General features: G+C 48.5%; 1 protein-coding gene across 1 annotated transcript in view; it reads left to right on the top strand.

The window, feature by feature from the left end:
• Nucleotides 1-4,320: 4,320 nt before the first annotated feature.
• The window catches only part of LOC134984559 (zinc finger protein OZF-like), a 28,164-nt gene continuing 9,935 nt past the window's right edge, over nucleotides 4,321-22,549 (top strand). Inside the window, exon 1 of the mRNA XM_063950115.1 lies at nucleotides 4,321-4,636. Within this exon, the coding sequence (XP_063806185.1) occupies nucleotides 4,495-4,636 (142 nt within the window). The 5' untranslated portion in view covers nucleotides 4,321-4,494. The remainder of the gene's footprint in view (nucleotides 4,637-22,549) is intronic.

Genomic DNA, 22,549 nt, shown 5'->3' with positions numbered 1-22,549 from the left:
GTAGTTGGAGAACCACAAGTACCAGCATGCGGTGGAAAACCCGGGCCCGCTGGTACCTGTAGTACTACTACTAAAAAAATACCCAACAAAAAACAGGACACACACACCGTGACAGTAAAAGTTTATTACATACATGCACACCTCTATACATACATACTTACGTTGTGGCACTCTCCTGATTGGCTGTGTGCTCCTGTAGTGTCAGTGAGCGGCACACGGCAGAGATACAATGTAGCGCCTATGCGCTCCATTGTATCCAGTGGTGGGAACTTTGCGGTCAGCGGTGATGTTACTCGCGGTCAGTTTCTTATATGATTCTTGAATTTAATTTATGTCACAATTTGGTCATTTTGTTGCCAATAAGACTGTGTAACCCTGGATTGCCAACCTCACGCATATCTTTACCCGTAAAACTTGGCTAGCTCCATTATCATCTTTCATTTTTTCTATTCTTCTTTCTCTTCTTTCTTCTCTTTTCTTTATTCTAAGCGTGCTCTCTCATCCGGTTGGACAGCAGAAGCTCTTGTTTCCTGCTTGGTAAGAGTACTCACTCATTCAGCAAAGATTACTGCCATACTCCATAGGATAAGCTCAATCTCTTCCGATCTTGGAAGCCAATCTCCGGTAGGCCTGGTCAGTAATTGATGGGGAGACCTGCAATGAATACCAGGTGCAGTAAACCTATATGCTGAACAGCAGAAGGAAACTACCCACCTACCATCTATTTTCCATCTAATTTTCACTGTCTACCTGGACACTCTATGTGAGACCTTCTTTATAAAAATACGAGGGGTATGTGATATGGATCCGTTTTAGGTATCATGAACCCCCACAACAAAGGGGATACCCCATACTAATAGCCCCCCTTCTGCAAGGGGCATTGAGAGATACGGGCTTTGTAACCAATGTCTTTTTGATGGTCACACCTCAATAGTGTTCATTCTAGCACCCTGCACCTTTCAAATCCTGTGCAGTTCCTCTTTGCTGCCTGAGGTGTCGCTCTCTGCTCTGGTGCTTCTCAGCACACACAGGCCTGTATCACAGCACTGACTAACAGATCAGAGTATGCTGAGAAGCACCACAGCAGAGAGCGACACCCCAGGCAGGAAAGAGGAACTGCATTGATTTTGAAAGGTGCAGGGTGCTAGAATGAACACTACCTCAAGGAGGTACTAATCCTTTGAATTAAAAAGCCTTATGGTAACACCACTGTCTCAACGTAGAGCAGCAGGTGTTTAAGTACCCATAGAGGCAACACTTTTACTCACTGAGATCTATGACTTGTACCGTTGAGAGTGATAATAGTAAGGAATTATTTGCAACTATACAGACCGCTGAACGATGAACCCTGTGGGGATAATTAATCTGTCTTGTGATACTGAGTATAGACAGTGACATTCAAGTAATTATTTATTAAGTCAAATATTTTCACCTAGGCAGTAATTCATTATCAAGTGCAACTCCATCTATGGGGTGCCAATTATGCAAAATAAACTGTTAATTTGCATATATACGTAAAATAAAGCTTTGAAGTTGTGTGCTACTTAATATTATTTTAATATTAAATTAAAAGTTACGTTTTATTGTTTGACTACAATCATAAGAGTGCCCCAACACAGAGTCTTTCTTTTTTCTTTTTCCTTTTTGGTGTCACAGTGACATCACATATAGCTATAGTAATAATACATTTACATGACTGGGAGGTGAGGGGGTCTGGAAGCATCACAGTGACATCACTTATATCTATAATAATAATACATAGACATGACTAAGGAGGTGAGGGGGTCTGGAAGCATCACAGTGACATCACTTATATCTATAATAATAATAATAATACATAGACATGACTAAGGAGGTGTGGGGATCTGGAAGTGTCACAGTGACGTCATTTATATCTATAGTAATAATACAGGGACATGACTGGGGAGGTGAGGGGATCTGGAAGTGTCACAGTGACGTCACTTATATCTATAGTAATAATACAGGGACATGACTGGGGAGGTGAGGGGGATCTGGGAGCTTCACAGTGACATCACTTATATCTATAATAAAAATACATAGACATGACTAAGGAGGTGTGGGGATCTGGAAGTGTTACAGTGACGTCACTTATATCTATAGTAATAATACAGGGACATGACTGGGGAGGTGAGGGGATCTGGGAGCTTCACAGTGACATCACTTATATCTATAGTAATAATACAGGGACATGACTGGGGAGGTGAGGGTATCTGGGAGCTTCACAGTGACATCACTTATATCTATAATAATAATAATACATAGACATGACTAAGGAGGTGAGGGAGTCTGGGAGCGACACAGTGACATCGCTTATATATAGTAATAATACAGGAGCTGGTAGCATCACAGTGACATCACTTATATCTATAGTAATAATACAGGATCATGACTGGGGAGCTGAAGTGATCTGGGAGCATCCCAGTGACATCACATATATCTAAAGTAATAATATAGAGACAGGATTGGGGAGGAGAGGGGATCTGGGAGCGTCACAGTGACATCACTTTTATCTAAGGTAATAATACATGGACATGACTGGGAAGGTGATCTGGGAGTATTTACAATGATATGATGTTTCCCTCATTTTGCAGGATTACACAGTAGTGAAGAAGACATCCAGCAGCCGTCCCTGTGTGTCAGGAGGACTGAGCAGGACCCAGAGCCCCATCACGGTGCCTCCACCTCACTCACTAATACATGAGAGACACAATGACCAAAAGATCTTGGAACTCACCAACAAGATCATTCAGCTGCTGACTGGAGAGGTGACTGCTGGGAATGGGGCATTATACAGTAACACCAGGGGAAGTGTCTGGGTGATGACTGGAGAGGTGACTGCTGGGAATGGGACATTATACAGTAACACCAGGGGACGTGTCCGGGTGATGACTGGAGAGGTGAGGGAATGGGATATTATACAGTAACACCAGGGGATGTGTCCGGGTGGTGACTGGAGAGGTGACTGCCGGGAATGGGACATTATACAGTAACACCAGGGGATGTGTATGGGTGATGACTGGAGAGGTGACTGCCGGGAATGGGACATTATACAGTAACACCGGGGGAGGGGGGTGTATGGATGATGACTGGAGAGGTGACTGCTGGGAATGGGACATTATACAGTAACACCAGGGGACGTGTCTGGGTGGTGACTGGAGAGGTGGCTGCCGGGAATGGGACATTATACAGTAACACCAGGGGATGTATCTGGGTGATGACTGTATCACTGTGTGTGTCAGGTTCCTATAAGGTGTCAGGGTGTCACTGTCTATGTCTCCATGCAGGAGGGGGAGTATATAGAGGAACACAGGGGTCTGTACAAGGACGTGATGATGGAGAATCACCGGCCCCTCACATCACTGGGTAAGAGGAGACTGTCATGTATTGTACAGGGGAGAACAGGTACGGGGGCCCCTATATACACACATCACCTGATAATCACATATATACACTGTACTCAGTCACTGTGTCTCCTACAGATGGGCCCAGTAACAGAGATACCCAAGAGAGATGTTCCCGTCCTCTGTATTCCCAGGACTGTACAGAGGAGAATCACAGGACCCCACAGGAGGATCAGGTAAGTGGGATTTAGGGTCTCCCCAGTATACCAAAGTGACTGTCACTATATGATCTGTAGAGAAGCTGTGTGTCTTATACACTGATATTATAATGTTTCACCTCAGTTTAATGTGACTGTATGCAAATGTCATTATAGTGTTTTTTTTTTCTTTTTAGGTAGAACGTCTTTCTGATATTAAAACAGAAGATATAAAGGGAGAGGAAGAGACGTATGTGACTGATATGAAGGCAGAAGATATAGAGGGAGAAGAAGAGACGTATGTGACTGATATAAAGGCAGAAGATACAGAGGGAGAAGAAGAGACGTATGTGACTGATATAAAGGCAGAAGATATAGAGGGAGAAGAAGAGACGTATGTGACTGATATAAAGGCAGAAGATATAGAGGGAGAAGAAGAGACGTATGTGACTGAAATAAAGTCAGAAGATACAGAGGGAGAAGAAGAGACATATGTGACTGAAATAAAGGCAGAAGATATAGAGGGAGAAGAAGAGACGTATGTGACTGATATGAAGGCAGAAGATACAGAGGGAGAAGAAGAGACGTATGTGACTGATATAAAGGCAGAAGATATAGAGGGAGAAGAAGAGACGTATGTGACTGATATGAAGGCAGAAGATACAGAGGGAGAAGAAGAGACGTATGTGACTGATATAAAGGCAGAAGATATAGAGGGAGAAGAAGAGACGTATGTGACTGATATAAAGGCAGAAGACATAGATGGAGAAGAAGAGACGTATGTGACTGATATAAAGGCAGAAGATATAGAGGGAGAAGAAGAGACGTATGTGACTGATATAAAGGCAGAAGATATAGAGGGAGAAGAAGAGACGTATGTGACTGATATAAAGGCAGAAGATATAGAGGGAGAAGAAGAGACATATGTGACTGATATGAAGGCAGAAGATATAGAGGGAGAAGAAGAGACGTATGTGACTGATATGAAGGAAGAAGATATAGATGGAGAAGAAGAGACGTATGTGAGGGGTGATCAGCAGTGTAAGGAGGAGGAGATCCCTACAGATATCAGCACAGGTGAGTAATAAACACTTATTACAGAAGTCACATATTCTCCTTGCTCAGTCACTACAGCAATCTCTTATCTTACACCCTCCTCTGTCAGTACAAACTAATGTGGAATATTTATTTCTGCTGCGGGGTACACTGGGCTCCACGAGGAATGACATTGGCATGTAGAGTAGGCTCTTGATCCGATGCACCAACAGGCTCAAAGCTTTGACCTTCTTCCCAGAATGCATAGCGCCGCCTCCTCTATAACCCCACTTTTGTGCACAGGAGCTCAGTTTTATAGTTGGTGCCATGCAGTAAGCAGGCATACAACAGGGGGGCTGCAGCCCCAGGAAAAAGCTTTTTAAATAAATTCACGCCTCACAAGAAGATGCCGGCTCGCTACCCCCTCGCTGCGGAGCTAAGTAAAAATTGGGAATCACACCCGCCAGTGGATTCGCAGGGTGGCGCAGCTGGTGGTATCCTCAGCTCTGCCCGTAACTATTGTCACATCCCTGAGAGAGCCGACGGATAAGCGTGTGGAGGGTTGTTTAAAGGCAATTTACACTCTAAGTGGTGCTGCACATAGGCCCACCATTGCAGCGACATGGGCTGCAGAAGCTGTGGAAGTGTGGGCTCAGGAGCTGGAGGCGGAGTTGCCGTCCAACGCTTCTGATCATGCTAGACAATGCTTGTCGTATATTGTCACAGCGTGTCATTACATTAAGGAGACGGCTTCGGATACAGGTATTCTGGCGGCCAAGGTTTCTACTACGTCCATACTGGCTCGCCGGATTCTATGGTTGCAGTCCTTGTCTGTGGATCTGTCTTCTAAGAAAACCCTGGAGGTACTCCCGTTTAAGGGAGACATTCTTTTCAGAGAAGACCTCAATAAGATAGTGGCTGACTTGGCTTCTGCTAAAACAACGTTTTACCTAGTACTGCCCCTTCGGTGCCGAAGGCTAAGAGTACTTCTTTGTCCTTCAGGGTAAGCAAAGGGTCAAGCGTACTCGAAACAGGTACGCACTTCCAAACCAAATAAGCCCAAACTGGCCTGGGCTACCCTTCAGCCTGCTTCCAAAACTAAATTGCCTGCCGCATGGGGGATCCCAGGGTGGGGGGGCGACTTCTAGGGTATACCCAGGAATGGTTGAAGACCACTTCCGATGCCTGGGTACGGGAAGTCGTCACTTGAGGTTACACCGTTTCCTTCAAAAATCACCCCTCTCATAGATTTTGCCTGACAGACATCCCTTCGGATCAGGTAAAGGCAAAAACTCTTCATTCGGTGGTACAGTCCCTACTGGACACAGGAGTGGTAGTACAGGTGCCTCTGGCTTTAGAGAGGCAAGGGGTACTATTCACCGCTGTTCCTAGTCCCGAAACCGAATGGGTCATCCCGGCCCATTCTCAACCTCAAGTCCTTGAACAAATTTGTGAAGGTCTCCAAGTTTCGTATGGAAACTCTTCGCTCTATTGTTCTGGCATTGGAACCTGGGGATTATATGGTCTCACTGGACATACAGGATGCTTACCTGCATATTCCCATTGCAATGTCGCATCAGCAATACCTGAGGTTTGCGGTTGGGAACCTCCATTACCAATTTTGGGCGTTACCCTTTGGTTTGACCATGGCTCCGCAAGTCTTCACCAAGGTTATGGTGGTCATGACGGCTGTGCTCCGCCGTCAAGGGGTCAGGATCCTACCATACCTGGACGACTTGTTGATCCTGGCAAATTCCCCAGAAACTCTCCTACGCCATCTGCATATGACTATCCAGTTTCTGCAAGCCCACGGGTGGCTCATCAACTGGAAGAAATCTTCCCTGGCCCCTGCTTGGAGCATGGTGCACCTGTGGGCAGAGGCGGATTGGCCACAGGGCTTGCAGGGAAGATTCCCGGTGGGCCGACGCACCTGTGGGGCCTGTTTTGTTTGAGGACATGTGGTCCTTTTTATAGACATAATGAATAAGATACAAAATAATTTGCATATATGAAAATGACTTTGCCACTTAGCCTGTGATTGCAGATGATCTAGTGTATGCTCTGTCTGCTTGGCTGACATATAAGATTGAGTGAATAGTGATTGGGATACGGTTGGTGTAATAAGCAAGAAAATATATCTACCTAAAGAATGATATAGTTTCCTAAATTCTGTAGGTGTATAATATAATGTGCTCATAATATGTAATTTTATTTATTTTTAACTTCCACCTTGATGCTGGACATGCCCACTATCTGGAAAGTCTTGGGGGGAGGGAGCTGCTGCCATGGCTAGACCTTACACCTCTGGTGCTGCCCATGTGGGGTCACTAGTACATATTTCTCTGACGTCCTAGTGGATGCTGGGAACTCCGTAAGGACCATGGGGAATAGCGGCTCCGCGGGAGACTGGGCACAAATAAGAAAGCTTTAGGACTACCTGGTGTGCACTGGCTCCTCCCCTATGACCCTCCTCCAGACCTCAGTTAGATTTTTGTGCCCGGCCGAGCTGGATGCACACTAGGAGCTCTCCTGAGCTTCTAGAAAGAAAGTATTTGTTAGGTTTTTTATTTTCAGTGAGACCTGCTGGCAACAGGCTCACTGCTACGAGGGACTAAGGGGAGAAGAAGCGAACCTACCTGCTTGCAGCTAGCTTGGGCTTCTTAGGCTACTGGACACCATTAGCTCCAGAGGGATCGAACGCAGGTCCCGTGTTATGCACACCAGTGCCTGCAGGAATGTACTGGTGTCTGAACAGAGAGGGATGCAAAACAAATGAACTAACAGACAGACTGGGAAATATGACATCACGTACACAGAAAGTGATAGGGTAACAAAACCAACACAAAGTGAACAGAGAAGCCCAGAGGCTAATAAACTGGGTGTCTCCCTAGTATTACAAATGCTCAGATGGAAAAAGCAAGATGTTGTGTTTTAATACGTAGAGAACCCGAAATGCTGTTGCTAAGGGCAACAGCAAAACCCTAAAGGGTTACCAACGGGTGTGGCAGCAAACTCCTTGGTCAGAGATGGAATAGTAGACACAAGGAGAGACTCCACAATCCTAATTCTCACTTGCAGGGCCCAGGTTCAGCTTACTGCCACTAAACTGACACATGGACGCCCTGCACAGTGAGAGAGGATTAAGCATGCAGGTCTGAAAGTACAGCCACAAACCTGCTGGGTTCACAGAATAGCAAAAGAACCTCAGCAGGCTAAACGACTGACTCCAGTCTTACTGCTAGGTCTGGATTGGCAGAGAGTAGTACCAAATCCCCAGGCCTATTTGCAGTAAGCAATAACAAATACAAAGCTACACAGTACTGGCTAATTTTCAGGAACTGACTAACCAACAAAGATTCAGCAGCATCTGCTTAATCTGAGAAGAGGCCTTATAAAGCAGGTGCTGTCCACGCCCCACTCAGACCTCACAGACTGAGCACAAAAACCAGCACCGGATCCCCTGCCTGTAACCACTGCACAGCAAAAGACCCGAACCGGAGTATCAGCTGCGCTCAGGTTACTCCGCTAGCACTTGTCTCCCGGTTGCCATGACGACGTGGCAGCACAGGGCAGGAGACCCTAACAGCCCGACCTCGATGTCCGTTCCCGGAGCCGCGCCGCCGTCCCCCTTACAGAGCCAGAAGCAAGAAGTGGTCCAGAAAATCGGCGGCAGAAGACATCAGTCTTCAACAAGGTAGCGCACAGCACTGCAGCTGTGCGCCATTGCTCCTCATGTACACCTCACACTCCGGTCACTGATGGGTGCAGGGCGCTGGGGGGGGGGGGGCGCCCTGAGCAGCAATAAGACACCTTGGCTGGCAAATATACACCATATATAGTCCAAAGGGCTATATAGGTGTAAATTAACCCCTGCCATTTTTCCAGAAAAAGTGGGAAAAAGTCAGCCGAAAAAGGGGCGGAGCTATCTCCCTCAGCACACCAGCGCCATTTTCCCTCACTGCTCCGCTGGAAGGATCGCTCCCTGGCTCTCCCCTGCAGTCCTGCACTACAGAAAGGGTAAAAAAGAGGGGGGGGGGCACTCAATTTAGGCGCAGTGTATGATACAAAAGCAGCTATAAGGGAAAACACTCTGTATAGTGATATCCCAGTATATATAGCACTCTGGTGTGTGCTGGCATACTCTCCCTTTGTCTCTCCAAAGGGCTTTGTGGGGTCCTGTCCCCTATCAGAGCATTCCCTATGTGTGTGCTGTGTGTCGGTACGGCTGTGTCGACATGTATCATGAGGAAAATTATGTGGAGGCAGAGCAAATGCCTGTAAATGTGATGTCACCCCCTGCGGGGTCGACACCTGAGTGGATGGACTTATGGAAGGAATTACGTGAAAGTGTCAACTCCTTACACAAAAGGTTTGACGACATGGGACAGCCGGCTACTCAGCTTGTGCCTGTCCAGGCGTCTCAAAGGCCATCAGGGGCTCTAAAACGCCCGCTACCTCAGATGGCAGATACAGACGTCGACACATACCGACTCCAGTGTCGACGACGAGGAGACTAATGTAACTTCCAATAGGGCCACCCGTTACATGATTGAGGCAATGAAAAATGTTTTACACATTACTGACATTACCCCAGGTACCACTAAAAAGGGTATTATGTTTGGTGAGAAAAAACTACCCGTAGTTTTTCCTGCATCTGAGGAATTAAATGACGTATGTGAATAAGCGTGGGCTTCCCCAGATAAGAAATTGGTAATTTCTAAACGGTTATTGTTAGCGTACCCTTTTCCGCCAGAGGATAGGGCACGTTGGGAAACACCTCCTAGGGTGGATAAAGCGCTCACACGTTTGTCAAAGAAGGTGGCACTACCGTCTCCGAATACGGCCGCCCTAAAGGAACCTGCTGATAGAAAGCAGGAGGCTATCCTAAAGTGTATATACACACATACAGGTGTTATACTGCGACCAGCTATTGCCTCAGCATGGATGTGCAGTGCTGCTGCTGCGTGGTCAGATTCCCTGTTGGATAATATTGATACCCTGGATAGGGACAATATATTACTGACTCTAGAGCATATAAAAGATGCGCTCTTATACATGCGTGATGCACAGAGGGATATTTGCCGGCTGGCATCAAGAGTAAGTGCAATGTTCATTTCCGCCAGGCGAGGGTTATGGACTCGGCAGTGGTCAGGTGATGCCGACTCGTAAAGGCACATGGAAGTTTTGCCTTATAAAGGGGAGGAGTTATTTAGGGAAGGTCTGTCGGACCTCGTTTCCACGGCGACAGCGACAGCTGCCCCCCAACAAAAGAAAGCACCGTACTATCAAGCACAGTCCTTTCGGCCCCATAAGGGCAAGCGAGCGAGAGGCGCGTTCTTTCTGCCAAAAGGCAGAGGTAAAGGAAAAAAGCTGCAGCAGACAGCCAGCTCCCAGGAGCAGAAGTCCTCCCCCGTTTCCGCCAAATCCACAGCATGACGCTGGGGCTTCGCAGGCGGACCCAGGTACGGTGGGGGCCCGTCTCAAGAATTTCAGCACACAGTGGGCTCGCTCACAAGTGGATCCCTGGATCTTTCAGGTAGTATCTCAGGGGTACAGACTGGAATTCGAGACGCCTCCCCCCCGCCGTTTCCTAAAATCTGCCTTACCGACAACTCCCTCCGACAGGGAGGCAGTGTTAGAGGCTATACACAAACTATATTCACAAAAGGTGATAATCAAGGTGCCCCTCCTTCAACAAGGAAGGGGTTACTATTCCACAAAGTTTGTGGTCCTGAAACCGGACGGTTCAGTGAGACCCATTTTAAATTTGAAATCCTTGAACACATATATAAAGAGGTTCAAGATGGAATCGCTCAGGGCGGTTATCTCAAGCCTGGAGGAAGGGGATTACATGGTATCACTGGACATCAAGGATGCTTACCTGCATGTCCCCATTTACCCTCCTCACCAGGAGTACCTCAGGTTTGTGGTACAGGACTGTCACTACCAGTTCCAGACGCTGCCGTTTGGGTTATCCATGGCACCGAGGGTCTTTACCAAGGTAATGGCCGAAATGATGATACTCCTTCGAAAGAAGGGAGTTTTAATTATCCCGTACTTGGACGATCTCCTGATAAAAGCGAGGTCCAAGGAACAGTTGTTGGTGGGGGTAGCACTTTCTCAGGAAGTGCTGCAACAGCATGGTTGGATTTTCAATATCCCAAAGTCACAGCTGGTTCCTACGACACGCCTTCTGTTCCTGGGGATGATTCTGGATACAGACCAGAAAAGAGTGTTTCTTCCGGAGGAGAAAGCAAAAGAGTTGTCGTCTCTAGTAAGAAGCCTCCTAAAACCAGGACAGGTGTCAGTGCATCAATGCACGAGAGTCCTGGGAAAGATGGTAGCCTCATACGAGGCAATTCCATTGGGCAGATTCCACGCAAGAACCTTCCAGTGGGACCTGTTGGACAAGTGGTCCGGATCGCATCTTCAGATGCATCAGAGGATAACCCTGTCGCCAAGGACCAGGGTGTCGCTACTGTGGTGGCTGCAGAGTGCTCATCTCCTAGAGGGCCGCAGATTCGGGATACAGGACTGGGTCCTTGTAACCACGGATGCCAGCCTTCGAGGCTGGGGCGCAGTCACACAGGGAAGAAATTTCCAGGGACTGTGGTCAAATCAGGAGATTTCTCTTCACATAAATATTCTGGAATTAAGGGCCATCTACAATGCCCTAATCCAGGCAAGACCTCTGCTTCAAAACCAGCCGGTACTGATACAATCAGACAACATCACGGCGGTCGCCCATGTAAACAGACAGGGCGGCACAAGAAGCAGGGGGGCAATGGCAAAAGCCACAAGGATTCTCCGATGGGCAGAGAATCACGTGTTAGCACTGACAGCAGTGTTCATCCCGGGAGTAGACAACTGGGAAGCAGACTTCCTCAGCAGGCACGACCTCCACCCGGGGGAATGGGGACTTCATCCAGAAGTCTTCCAAATGATTGTAAACCGTTGGGAACGGCCAAAGGTGAACATGATGGCGTCCCGCTTCAACAATAAAACAAAAAAGATATTGCGCCAGGTCAAGGGACCCTCAGGCGATAGCAGTGGACGCTCTAGTGACACCGTGGGTGTACCAGTCGGTTTATGTGTTCCCTCCTCTGCCTCTAATTCCCAAGGTGCTGAGAATTATAAGAAAGAGAGGAGTAAGAACGATACTCGTGGTCCCGGATTGGCCAAGAAGAGCTTGGTACCCAGAACTTCAAGAGATGCTCACAGAGGACCCATGGCCTCTACCGCTAAGGCGGGACCTGCTCCAGCAGGGACCCTGCCTGTTCCAAGACTTACCGCGGCTGCGTTTGATGGCATGGCGGTTGAACACCGGATCCTGAAGGAAAAAGGTATTCCGGAGGAAGTCATCCCTACCCTGATCAAGGCCAGGAAGGATGTAACCGCACAACATTATCACCGCATTTTGCGGAAATATGTTGCGTGGTGTGAGGCCAGGAAGGCCCCAACGGAGGAATTTCAACTGGGTCGATTTCTGCATTTCCTGCAAGCAGGAGTGACTATGGGCCTCAAATTGGGGTCCATTAAGGTCCAGATTTCGGCTCTGTCAATTTTCTTCCAGAAAGAACTGGCTTCACTGCCTGAAGTTCAGACTTTTGTCAAGGGAGTGCTGCATATTCAGCCCCCTTTTGTGCCCCCAGTGGCACCATGGGATCTCAATGTGGTCTTGGGGTTCCTGAAATCACATTGGTTTGAGCCACTTAAAACCGTGGATCTGAAATATCTCACGTGGAAAGTGGTCATGTTGTTGGCACTGGCTTCGGCCAGGCGTGTGTCAGAATTGGCGGCTTTGTCTTGTAAAAGCCCTTATTTGATCTTCCATATGGATAGGGCAGAATTGAGGACTCGTCCCCAGTTTCTCCCGAAGGTGGTATCAGCTTTTCACTTGAACCAACCTATTGTGGTGCCTGCGGCTACTAGGGACTTGGAGGATTCCAAGTTACTGGACGTTGTCAGGGCCCTGAAAATGTATGTTTCCAGGACGGCTGGGTGCTCCTGCTTCTAAGCAGACAATTGCTCGCTGGATTTGTAGCACAATTCAGTTTGCACATTCTGCGGCGGGACTGCCGCATCCTAAATCAGTGAAAGCCCATTCCACAAGGAAGGTGGGCTCATCTTGGGCGGCTGCCCGAGGGGTCTCGGCTTTACAACTTTGCCGAGCGGCTACTTGGTCAGGGTCTAATACTTTTGCAATACCCTGGCTGAGGAGGACCTTGAGTTTGCTCATTCGGTGCTGCAGAGTCATCCGCACTCTACCGCCCGTTTGGGAGCTTTGGTATAATCCCCATGGTCCTTACGGAGTTCCCAGTATCCACTAGGACGTCAGAGAAAATAAGAATTTACTCACCGGTAATTCTATTTCTCGTAGTCCGTAGTGGATGCTGGGCGCCCATCCCAAGTGCGGATTGCTGCAATACTTGTACATAGTTATTGTTAACTAATCGGGTTATTGTTGAGAGCCATCTGTTCAGAGGCTCCACTTGTTATCATACGGTTAACTGGGTTTAATATCACAAGTTGTACGGTGTGATTGGTGTGGCTGGTATGAGTCTTACCCGGGATTCAAAATCCTTCCTTAATCGTGTCAGCTCTTCCGGGCACAGTATCCTAACTGAGGTCTGGAGGAGGGTCATAGGGGGAGGAGCCAGTGCACACCAGGTAGTCCTAAAGCTTTCTTATCTGTGCCCAGTCTCCTGCGGAGCCGCTATTCCCCATGGTCCTTACGGAGTTCCCAGCATCCACTACGGACTACGAGAAATAGAATTACTGGTGAGTAAATTCTTATTTTTTCCAGGGATGCTTTTTGTTCCCAATCTGCTCCTGCCTGTGGGCGTTGTTGGGCACTCACAACCAGCAGTTGTTTTTGTCTCAGAAGAAAGTCCTGAAGCTTCAGGATAGGAGTCGATGCTTCCTATCTTGTCCGCAAGTGTCGATACATTCGGCAATGCAAGTGCTAGGTCTCATGGTGTCTGCTTTCAACATGGTGAAGTATGCTCAATTCCATTCCTGCCCTCTGCAGAAGCTAATTCTTACCAAGTGGGACGGCTTGCCTCACCGGATCAGGTCTCAAATGATCTCCTTGTCTCCGGAGGTCCATCTGTCACTGAGCTGGTTGCTTCAGGACCAACGATTTAGCAGGGTTCGTCCCTTCTGGATCTTCAGCTGGGTCCTTCTGACGACGGATGCCAGTCTGAGAGGTTGGGGTGCTGTGTTGGAACAACACTCCCTTCAGGGTTGGTGGATCAAGGAGTCGTCTCTCCTCCTGATAAACATTCTGGAATTGCGGGCGGTGTTCAACTCATTTAACTTGGCCCTCATTTCATACAGAACAGACCTGTTCAAGTACAGTTGGACAACGCCACCACGGTGGCGTACATCAATCATCAAGGCGGCACTCAAAGCCACATGGCATTGAGGGAAGTATCACGGATTGTTCAGTGGGTGGAACGTCATCTGTCAGCCATATCGGCAGTGTTCATTCCGGGGGTCCTAAACTGGGAAGCAGACTTTCTCATTCGTCAGGACTTATATGCCAGAGAGTGGAGCCTCCATCCAGAAGTGTTTCAACTCCTTGTGGACAAGTGGGGACTTCCAGATGTGGAGCTGATGGCATCTGGACACAATCACAAGGTTCTGGTCTTCAGAGCAAGGACAAGGGATCCTCAAGCAGCGTTCGTGGACGCACTGGCAATTCCATGGAACTTTCGGCTGCCATACATGTTCCCTCCGGTGTCACTCCTGCCCAGAGTAATAAGGAAGTTCAAGAAAGGAGGAGGAATCCTGCTTCTGATCGCTCCAGCGTGGCCCAGATGGCATTGGTTCTCAGACCTTCAGGGTCTCTCGATAGAGAATCCCCTTCTACTTCCGCAGTGTCCAGATTTCCTCGTTCAGGGCCCCTGTTTATATTAGGATTTAGCCTGATTGGCTTGACGGCGTGGCTCTTGAAGCTTCCGTCTTGAAGGCCAAAGGATTTTCTGAGGCGGTCATTCAAACCATGTTGAAGGCCCAGAAACCGACCACTGCTCGGATTTACCATAGGGTCTGGAATTTTTACTTTGCTAGGTGTGCATCTAACAATTATGACGCTTACAAGTTTAGTACGGCCAAACTTTTGGCCCCTCTACAACAGGACCTGGACTTGGGCCTTCATCTGGCCTCCATCAATGTTCATATTTCTGCCTTGTCGGTTTGGTTCCAGAGAAAAATTGCGACCTTACCTGATGTGCATGCGTTCACTCAGGGTGTGTTGCGGATTCAACCTCCTTATGTCCCGCCTGTGGCTCTTTGGGACCTGTCGGTGGCTCTGGAGGCGTTGCAAGGGTCTCTGTTTGAGCCTCTTGAATCTGCAGACCTTAAGTGGCTTTCCCTTAAGGTATTGTTTCTGCTGGCTATTGTCTCTGCTAGACAGGTGTCGGATTTGGGTGCCTTATCTTGTAGGTTACCTTATCTGATTTTTCACCGTGATCGGGCGGTTCTTAGAACACGTCCCGGGTATTTACTGAAGGTGGTGTCCACTTTCCACCTTAATCAGGAAATCATGGTTCCGGCCTTTGCCTCTCCTGACTTGTCTTCCAAAGAGAGGTCTTTGGATGTGGTATGGGCTCTCTGTATCTATGTGAAGAGGACAGCTCCCGTCAGGAAGTCGGATTCTCTCTTTGTTCTGTTTGTTTTTCACAAACGTGGCTGGCCAGCTCACAAGCAGACCCTGGCCAGATGGATTAGAATGGTGATTGCACATGCTTATGTACAGGCTGGCCTTCCAGCTCTTGCTACCATAAAGGACCTTTCTACTCGGTCGGTTGGACCTTCTTGGGTGGCCCGCCGTGGTGCGACCCTTGAACAATTGTGCAAGGCGGCTACATGGTCCTCAGTGAACACGTTCATAAGGTTCTATGCCTTTGATACTTCATCCTCCTAAGCCAGGATGCTTCCTTTGGACGCCGGGTTCTTGTGCCCGCTACAGTGCGTCCCCTCCCATAAGGAACTGCTTTAGGACATCCCCAATGTCATTCCCTGTGTACCCCGCAGCAGAAAATGAGATTTATGGTAAGAACTTGTTGTTAAATCTCTTTCTGCGAGGTACACTGGGCTCCACAAGGCACCCACCCTGATGCACTTAGCTTTTTTGGGTTGGTATGGCATTAGCCGCTGACACTTTCTCCTGTCATGAGAATGTGTTGTGTGTGTGTGTGTGTGTGTGTGTGTGTGTGTGTGTGTGGCTACTAACAGTTGTCTCTTTTCCTTGCTACTGCATTGGACTGGTTAACAAAAACTGAGCTCCTGTGCACGGAGGCGGGGTTATAGAGCAGGCGGCGCTATGCTTTCTGGGAAGAAGGTCAAAGATTTGAGCCTGTTGGTGCCTCGGATCAAGATCCTATTCTACACCCCAATGTAATTCCCTGTTGAGCCCAGTGTACCTCGCAGAAAGAGCTTTAACAACGGTAAGTTCTTACCATAAATCTCATTTGGAGTCGGGAGCCATCAGCCTCTATTATACTCCTGCTCTCCTCCTCATATCATGTCACTGTGTGTTACCAGCCTAGAGATCTGACCAGTCTCCTCCCCACACTCTGTTGTATCTCATACATCAGGAGCCATCAGCCCCTATTATACTCCTGCTCTCCCCCTCACATCATGTCACTGTGTGTTACCAGCCCAGAGATCTGACCAGTCTCCTCCCCACACTCTCTGGTGTATCTCATACATCAGGAGCCATCAGCCCCTATTATACTCCTGCTCTCCCCTCACATCATGTCACTGTGTGTTACCAGCCCAGAGATCTGACCAGTCTCCTCCCCACACTCTCTGGTGTATCTCATACATCAGGAGACATCAGCGACCTATTATACTCCTGCTCTCCCCCTCACATCATGTCACTGTGTGTTTCCAGCCCAGAGATCTGACCAGTCTCCTCCCCACACTCTCTGGTGTATCTCATACATCAGGAGACATCAGCCCCTATTATACTCCTGCTCTCCCCCTCACATCATGTCACTGTGTGTCACCAGCCCAGAGATCTGACCAGTCTCCTCCCCACACTCTCTGGTGTATCTCATACATCAGGAGACATCAGCCCCTATTATACTCCTGCTCTCCCCCTCACATCATGTCACTGTGTGTTACCAGCCCAGAGATCTGACCAGTCTCCTCCCCACACTCTCTGGTGTGTCTCATACATCAGGACCCATCAGCCCCTATTATACTCCTGCTCTCCCCCTCGCATCCTGTCACTGTGTGTTACCAGCCCAGAGATCTGACCAGTCTCCTCCCCACACTCTCTGGTGTATCTCATATATCAGGAGACATCAGCCCCTATTATACTCCTGCTCTCCCCCTCACATCATGTCACTGTGTGTCACCAGCAGCCATACTGTGTGCTAGCAGTACCTCTGCCTATCGTATTACATGCCAGGTATTCAATGAGAGTGTCTCTATTAGCACATGCCAGTCTATATATAAACCACTCTCATACGTCCTAGAGGATGCTGGGGGGGTCATCATAAAACCATGGGGTATAGACGGGATCCGCAGGAGACATGGGCACTTTAAGACTTTGAAAGGGTGTGAACTGGCTCCTCCCTCTATGCCCCTCCTCCAGACCCCAGTTTTAGAATTGTGCCCAGTGAGACTGGACGCACTACAGGGAGCTCTACTGAGTTTCTCTGAAAAGACTTTGTGTTAGGTTTTTTATGTTCAGGGAGGCTGCTGGCAACATTCTCCCTGCTTCGTGGGACTTGGGGGAGAGACGTATGACCCACTTCCAGTGAGTTCAATGGCTCTGCTTCTGGCTACAGGACACCATTAGCTCCTGAGGGTCTGATCGCTGGGTACGCCTAGATCCTCACTCCCGCAGCTTGCCGTCACCCCCTTTCAGAGCCAGAAGACAGGTGAGTAGCAGAAGAAAAGAAGACTTCATCTTCACTGACGGCATTTTCTGAGGTACTGCGCAGCGGGCAGACGCTGCGTGCTGAGCTCCCACACACAGCACTACAGGGTGCAGGGCGCGGGGGGGGGGCACCCTGGGCAGCTAAAATCATCCTCATTATTCCACTGGCAAGAGGGGACATTAGTGCCACGGCACTGTCCTAACCCCCGCCAGTATAAATATCAGAAAATGCGAGACAGAAGCACGCCATAAAGGGGGCGGAGCTTCTTCCTCACAGCGCCATTTCTTCTCCGCAGGCTGCAGAGACGCTGGTCCTCCTCACACTGACAAGTACCGTGGGTACACAACGGAGGGGAGGCAGGTCAATTGGTGCAATATATATGTGACTGTAAAAGCGCTTTAGGTCTGAGGCAATTTCTTGGTGTTTTCAGACCCGTTGATTTAGCGCTGGGTTGTGAGCCCTCTGTGTCTCTCTGACAGACTTTACTGTGGGTCTGTCCCCTATATGCCCAGTTTGTCTGTGGGTGTTTGGTGCACGTGTGTCGACATGTCTGAGGCTGAAGGCTCTTCCCAGGAGGAGGCTGTATTGGGGACACAGACTACTGCGGGGGTGACCCAGTCTGCACCGCCGACGCCGGATTGGGTAAATGTGTTGAACGCCTTGAATGCTAATGTGGCTCTTATTAGTAAGAGGCTGGATAAGTCTGAGTCTCAGACCCAGGCATGGAAGAAATCTGTAGAAGATATGTTATTGCAAAGTCGGGTCCCCTCAGGGTCACAAAAACGTACGTTGACCCAGTTGGCAGACACTGATACCGACACACTCTGATTCCTGTGTCGACTATAGCGATTCCAGATTAGATCCAAAATTGGCAACTAGCATTCAATACATGATTGTGGCAGTTAAAGATGTATTACATATCACTGAGGACCCGGCTGTCTCTGATAAAAGGGCCTGTATGTATAAGGAAAGGAAACCTGAAGTGACGTTTCCTCCCTCTCATGAACTGAACACTCCATTTGAAAAGTCTGGGAAGGTCCTGACAAAAAGTTTCAGATTTCCAAAAGAATTACGGTAGCTTATCCGTTTCCCTCGGCGGATAGGGAAAAGTGGGAGTCACCCCCCCACTGTGGACAAGGCCTTGTCTAGGTTGACTAAAAAGGTGGCTCTTCCGTCACCTGACACTGCTTCCCTTAAGGATCCTGCAGATCGTAAACAAGAAACTACGTTAAAGTCCATTTATGCGACCACAGGTACGCTACTCAGACCTGTCATTGCATCTGTGTGGGTAAGTAGTGCTATCGAAAAGTGGGCAGACAACTTGTCTTCTGAAATAGATACCCTAGATAGGGATAGCATCCTCTTAACGCTGGGTTATATCAAGGACGCTGCAGCATACCTTAAGGAAGCTGCGAGAGATGTTGGTCTATTGGGATCAAAGGCCAATGCCATGGCAGTCTCAGCTAGACGAGCGTTGTGGTTTCACCAATGGAATGCTGATGCTGATTCCAAGAAAAGTATGTAGTCTCTACCATATAAAGGTAAGGCCTTATTTGGTGACAGCCTTGATGATTTGGTATCTACAGCTACCGCAGGTAAGTCATCCTTTTTGCCTTATGTTCCTCCACAACAAAAGAAAACGCATCACTATCAGATGCAGTCCTTTCGGCCCAATAAATACAGAAAGGGCCGAGGTTCTTCCTTCCTTGCTGCTAGAGGAAGGGGAAGAGGTAAACGATCACCAGCCTTGTTAGGTTCCCAGGAGCAGAAGTCCTCCCAGGCATCTGCCAATTCCACCGCATGACGTTGGGGCTCCTATGCGGGAGTCCGCACCGGTGGGGGCACGTCTCGAACTCTTCAGTCAGTTTTGGGTTCGCTCAGACCTAGACCCATGGGTTTTACAAATGGTATCCCAAGGGTACAAGCTGGAGTTTTAAGACGTTTCCCTTCGACGTTTTTTCAAATCTGCCTTACCAGCTTCTCTTCCGGACAGGGTGGTAGTTTGCGACACAATACAAAAGTTGTGTCAAAATCAAGTTATCGTCAGGGTTCCCCAGTCACAACAGGGAGAAGGTGTTTATTCGAGCCTGTTTGTGGTCCCGAAGCCGGACGGCTCGGTCAGACCAATCCTAAACCTGAAATCCCTAAATTTCTACCTAAAGAAATTCGAATTCAAGATGGAGTCTCTCGGAGCAGTGATCTCCAGTCTGGATGAAGGGGATTTTATGATGTCGGTGGACATAAAGGATGCCTACTTACATGTTCCCATTTATCCTCCGCATCAGGTTTACCTGAGGTTTGCAATTCAGGATTGTCATTACCAATTTCAAACGTTGCCGTTTGGTCTGTCCACGGCTCCAAGGATTTTCACCAAAGTGATGGCGGAGATGATGGTTCTCCTTCGCAAGCAAGGACCCATACTTGGACGATCTCCTGATAAAGGCGAGATCCAGGAACCAGTTGGTGCAAAACGTTGCACTCTCTGTGACGGTTCTTCAGCAACATGGTTGGCCCCTAAACTTGCCAAAATCGCAGTTGATTCAGACGATGCGGTTGTCGTTTTTGGGAATGATATTGGACACAGAACTACAGAGAGTCTTTCTTCAGTGGACAAGGCAAACAAATTCTGAAACCAGCAAGAGTGTCAATCCATCAATGCATTTGGTTGCTGGGGAAGATGGTTGTGGCCTACGAGGCCATTCAGTTTGGCAGGTTCCATGCCAGAGTGTTCCAGTGGGACCTGTTGGACAAGTGTTCCGGGTCCCACCTACACATACACCGGAGAATAATCCTGTCTTCCAAGACCAGGGTATAAATCCTGTGATGGCTGCACAGCTCTCACCTCATAGAGGGGCGCAGGTTCGGGATACAGGACTGGATCCTGCTGACCACGGATGCAAGCCTCCGAGGCTGGGGGGGGGTCAGTCACAATGGGAGAAAACTTCCATGGAAGATGGTCAAGTCAGGAAACTTGTCTCCACATAAATGTTCTGGAGTTGAGGTTCATTTACAACGGCCTTCTGCAAGCGGAACATCTTCGAGATCTGCCTGTACTGATCCAGTCGGACAATGTAACAGCAGTAGCGTACATAAACCGTCAGGGCGTAACGAAAATCAGAGCGGCAATGGCAGAAGCCACAAGGATTTTCCGCTGGGCGGAAAAGCATACAAGCGCTCTGTCAGCGATCTTCATTCCAGCAGTGGACAACTGGGAAGCAGACTTCCTCAGCAGACACGGTCTCCATCAAGGAGAGTGGGGCCTCCACCAAGAAGTCTTCACAGAGGTGACAAGTCGTTGGGGAGTTCCTCAAGTAGACATGAGGGCATCTTGTCTCAACAAGAAGCTTCAGAGATATTGTTCCAGGTCAAGGGACCCTCAAGCAATTGCAGTGGATGCACTGGTGACACCGTGGGTGTTTCAATCGGTGTATGTATTCCCTCCACTTCCTCTCATTCCAGAGGTTCTAAAGACCATAAGAAGAACAAAGATCCGGCCGATCCTCATTGTCCCAGATTGGCCAAGGAGGGCTTGATATCCAGATCTTCAGGAATTACTCATAGGAGATCCCTGGCCTCTTCCTCTGCGCGAGGACCTGTTACAACAGGGGCAGTGCGTGTATCAGGACTTACCACAGCTACGTTCGACGGCATGGCGGTTGAGCGCAAAATCCTAGACCGTAAGTGTATTCCCAGTGAAGTCATTCCCACAATTATTCAGGCCAGAAAAGGGGTAACGTCTAAACATTACCACCGTATTTGGAGAAAATATGTTTCTTGGTGTGAATCCAAGGGGGCTCCTACGGAAGAGTTTCGGCTAGGATGTTTTCTCCATTTTCTACAAGCAGGTGTGGATGCGGGCCTAAAATTGGGCTCAATTAAGGTACAGATTTCAACCTTATCGGTTTTCTTTCAGAAACAATTGGCCTCCCTTCCAGAAGTTCAGACTTTCGGGAAAGGCGTGTTGCACATCCAACCTCCATTTGTGCCTCCAGTTGCACCATGGGATCTTAATGTGGTGTTGCAGTTCCTTCAATCACATTGGTTTGAACCTTTACGGACGATGGAGTTGAAATTCATCACCTGGAAAGTGGTCATCCTGTTGGCCTTGGCATCTGCAAGGCGGGTGTCTGAGTTAGCGGCCTTGTCTCACAAGAGCCCTTATTTGATCTTCCATGAAGATAGAGCTGAATTGAGGACACCTCAACAATTTCTACCGAAGGTGGTTTCTTCTTTCCACATGAAACAACCTATTGTGGTGCATGTGGCTACTGACGCCTTCGTTGAGTCAAAATCTCTGGATGTGGTTAGAGGTTTGAAGATTTATGTCTCCAGAACGGCTCAGATTAGGAAAACAGAGGCTCTGTTTGTCGTGTATGCTCCCAACAAGGTTGGGTGTCCTGCTTCCAAGCAGATCATTGCACGCTGGATCTGTAACACGATTCAGCATGCTCAGTCCACGGCTGGATTGCCGTTACCGGAATCGGTGAAGGCCCATTCTACTAGAAAGGTGGGCTCATCCTGGGCGGCCTCGGCATTGCAACTTTGCCGAGCAGCTACTTGGTTGGGGTCAAACACATTAGCAAAGTTCTACAGTTTGACACCTTAGCCAATGAAGACCTTAAGTTTGGTCAGTCGGTGCTGCAGAGTCATCCGCACTCTCCCGCCCGTTCTAGAGCTTTGGTATAACCCCGTGGTTCTATGATGACCCCAGCATCCTCTAGGACATATGAGAAAATAGGATTTTAATACCTACCGGTAAATCCTTTTCTCTTAGTCCGTAGAGGATGCTGGGCGCCCGTCCCAGTGCGTACTGTATCTGCAGTTATTAGTTGTGGTTACACACACGTTGTGTTACGTTATTGTCAGCATGTTGCTGCAATTGTTCATGCCGTTGGCTTGTGTTCTGTTGAATGCCACGTTCTGCGGCATTCTTGAGGTGTTAGCTGGTAAGAATCTCGCCTTAGTTTAACAATAATTCCTTTCCTCGAAATGTCCATCTTCCTGGGCACAGTTTCTATAACTGGAGTCTGGAGGAGCGGCATAGAGGGAGGAGCCA

Source organism: Pseudophryne corroboree, assembly GCF_028390025.1.
Source record: "Pseudophryne corroboree isolate aPseCor3 chromosome 3 unlocalized genomic scaffold, aPseCor3.hap2 SUPER_3_unloc_63, whole genome shotgun sequence".
Classification (NCBI taxonomy): domain Eukaryota; kingdom Metazoa; phylum Chordata; class Amphibia; order Anura; family Myobatrachidae; genus Pseudophryne; species Pseudophryne corroboree.
This window is presented reverse-complemented; position numbering and strand designations above follow the sequence as displayed.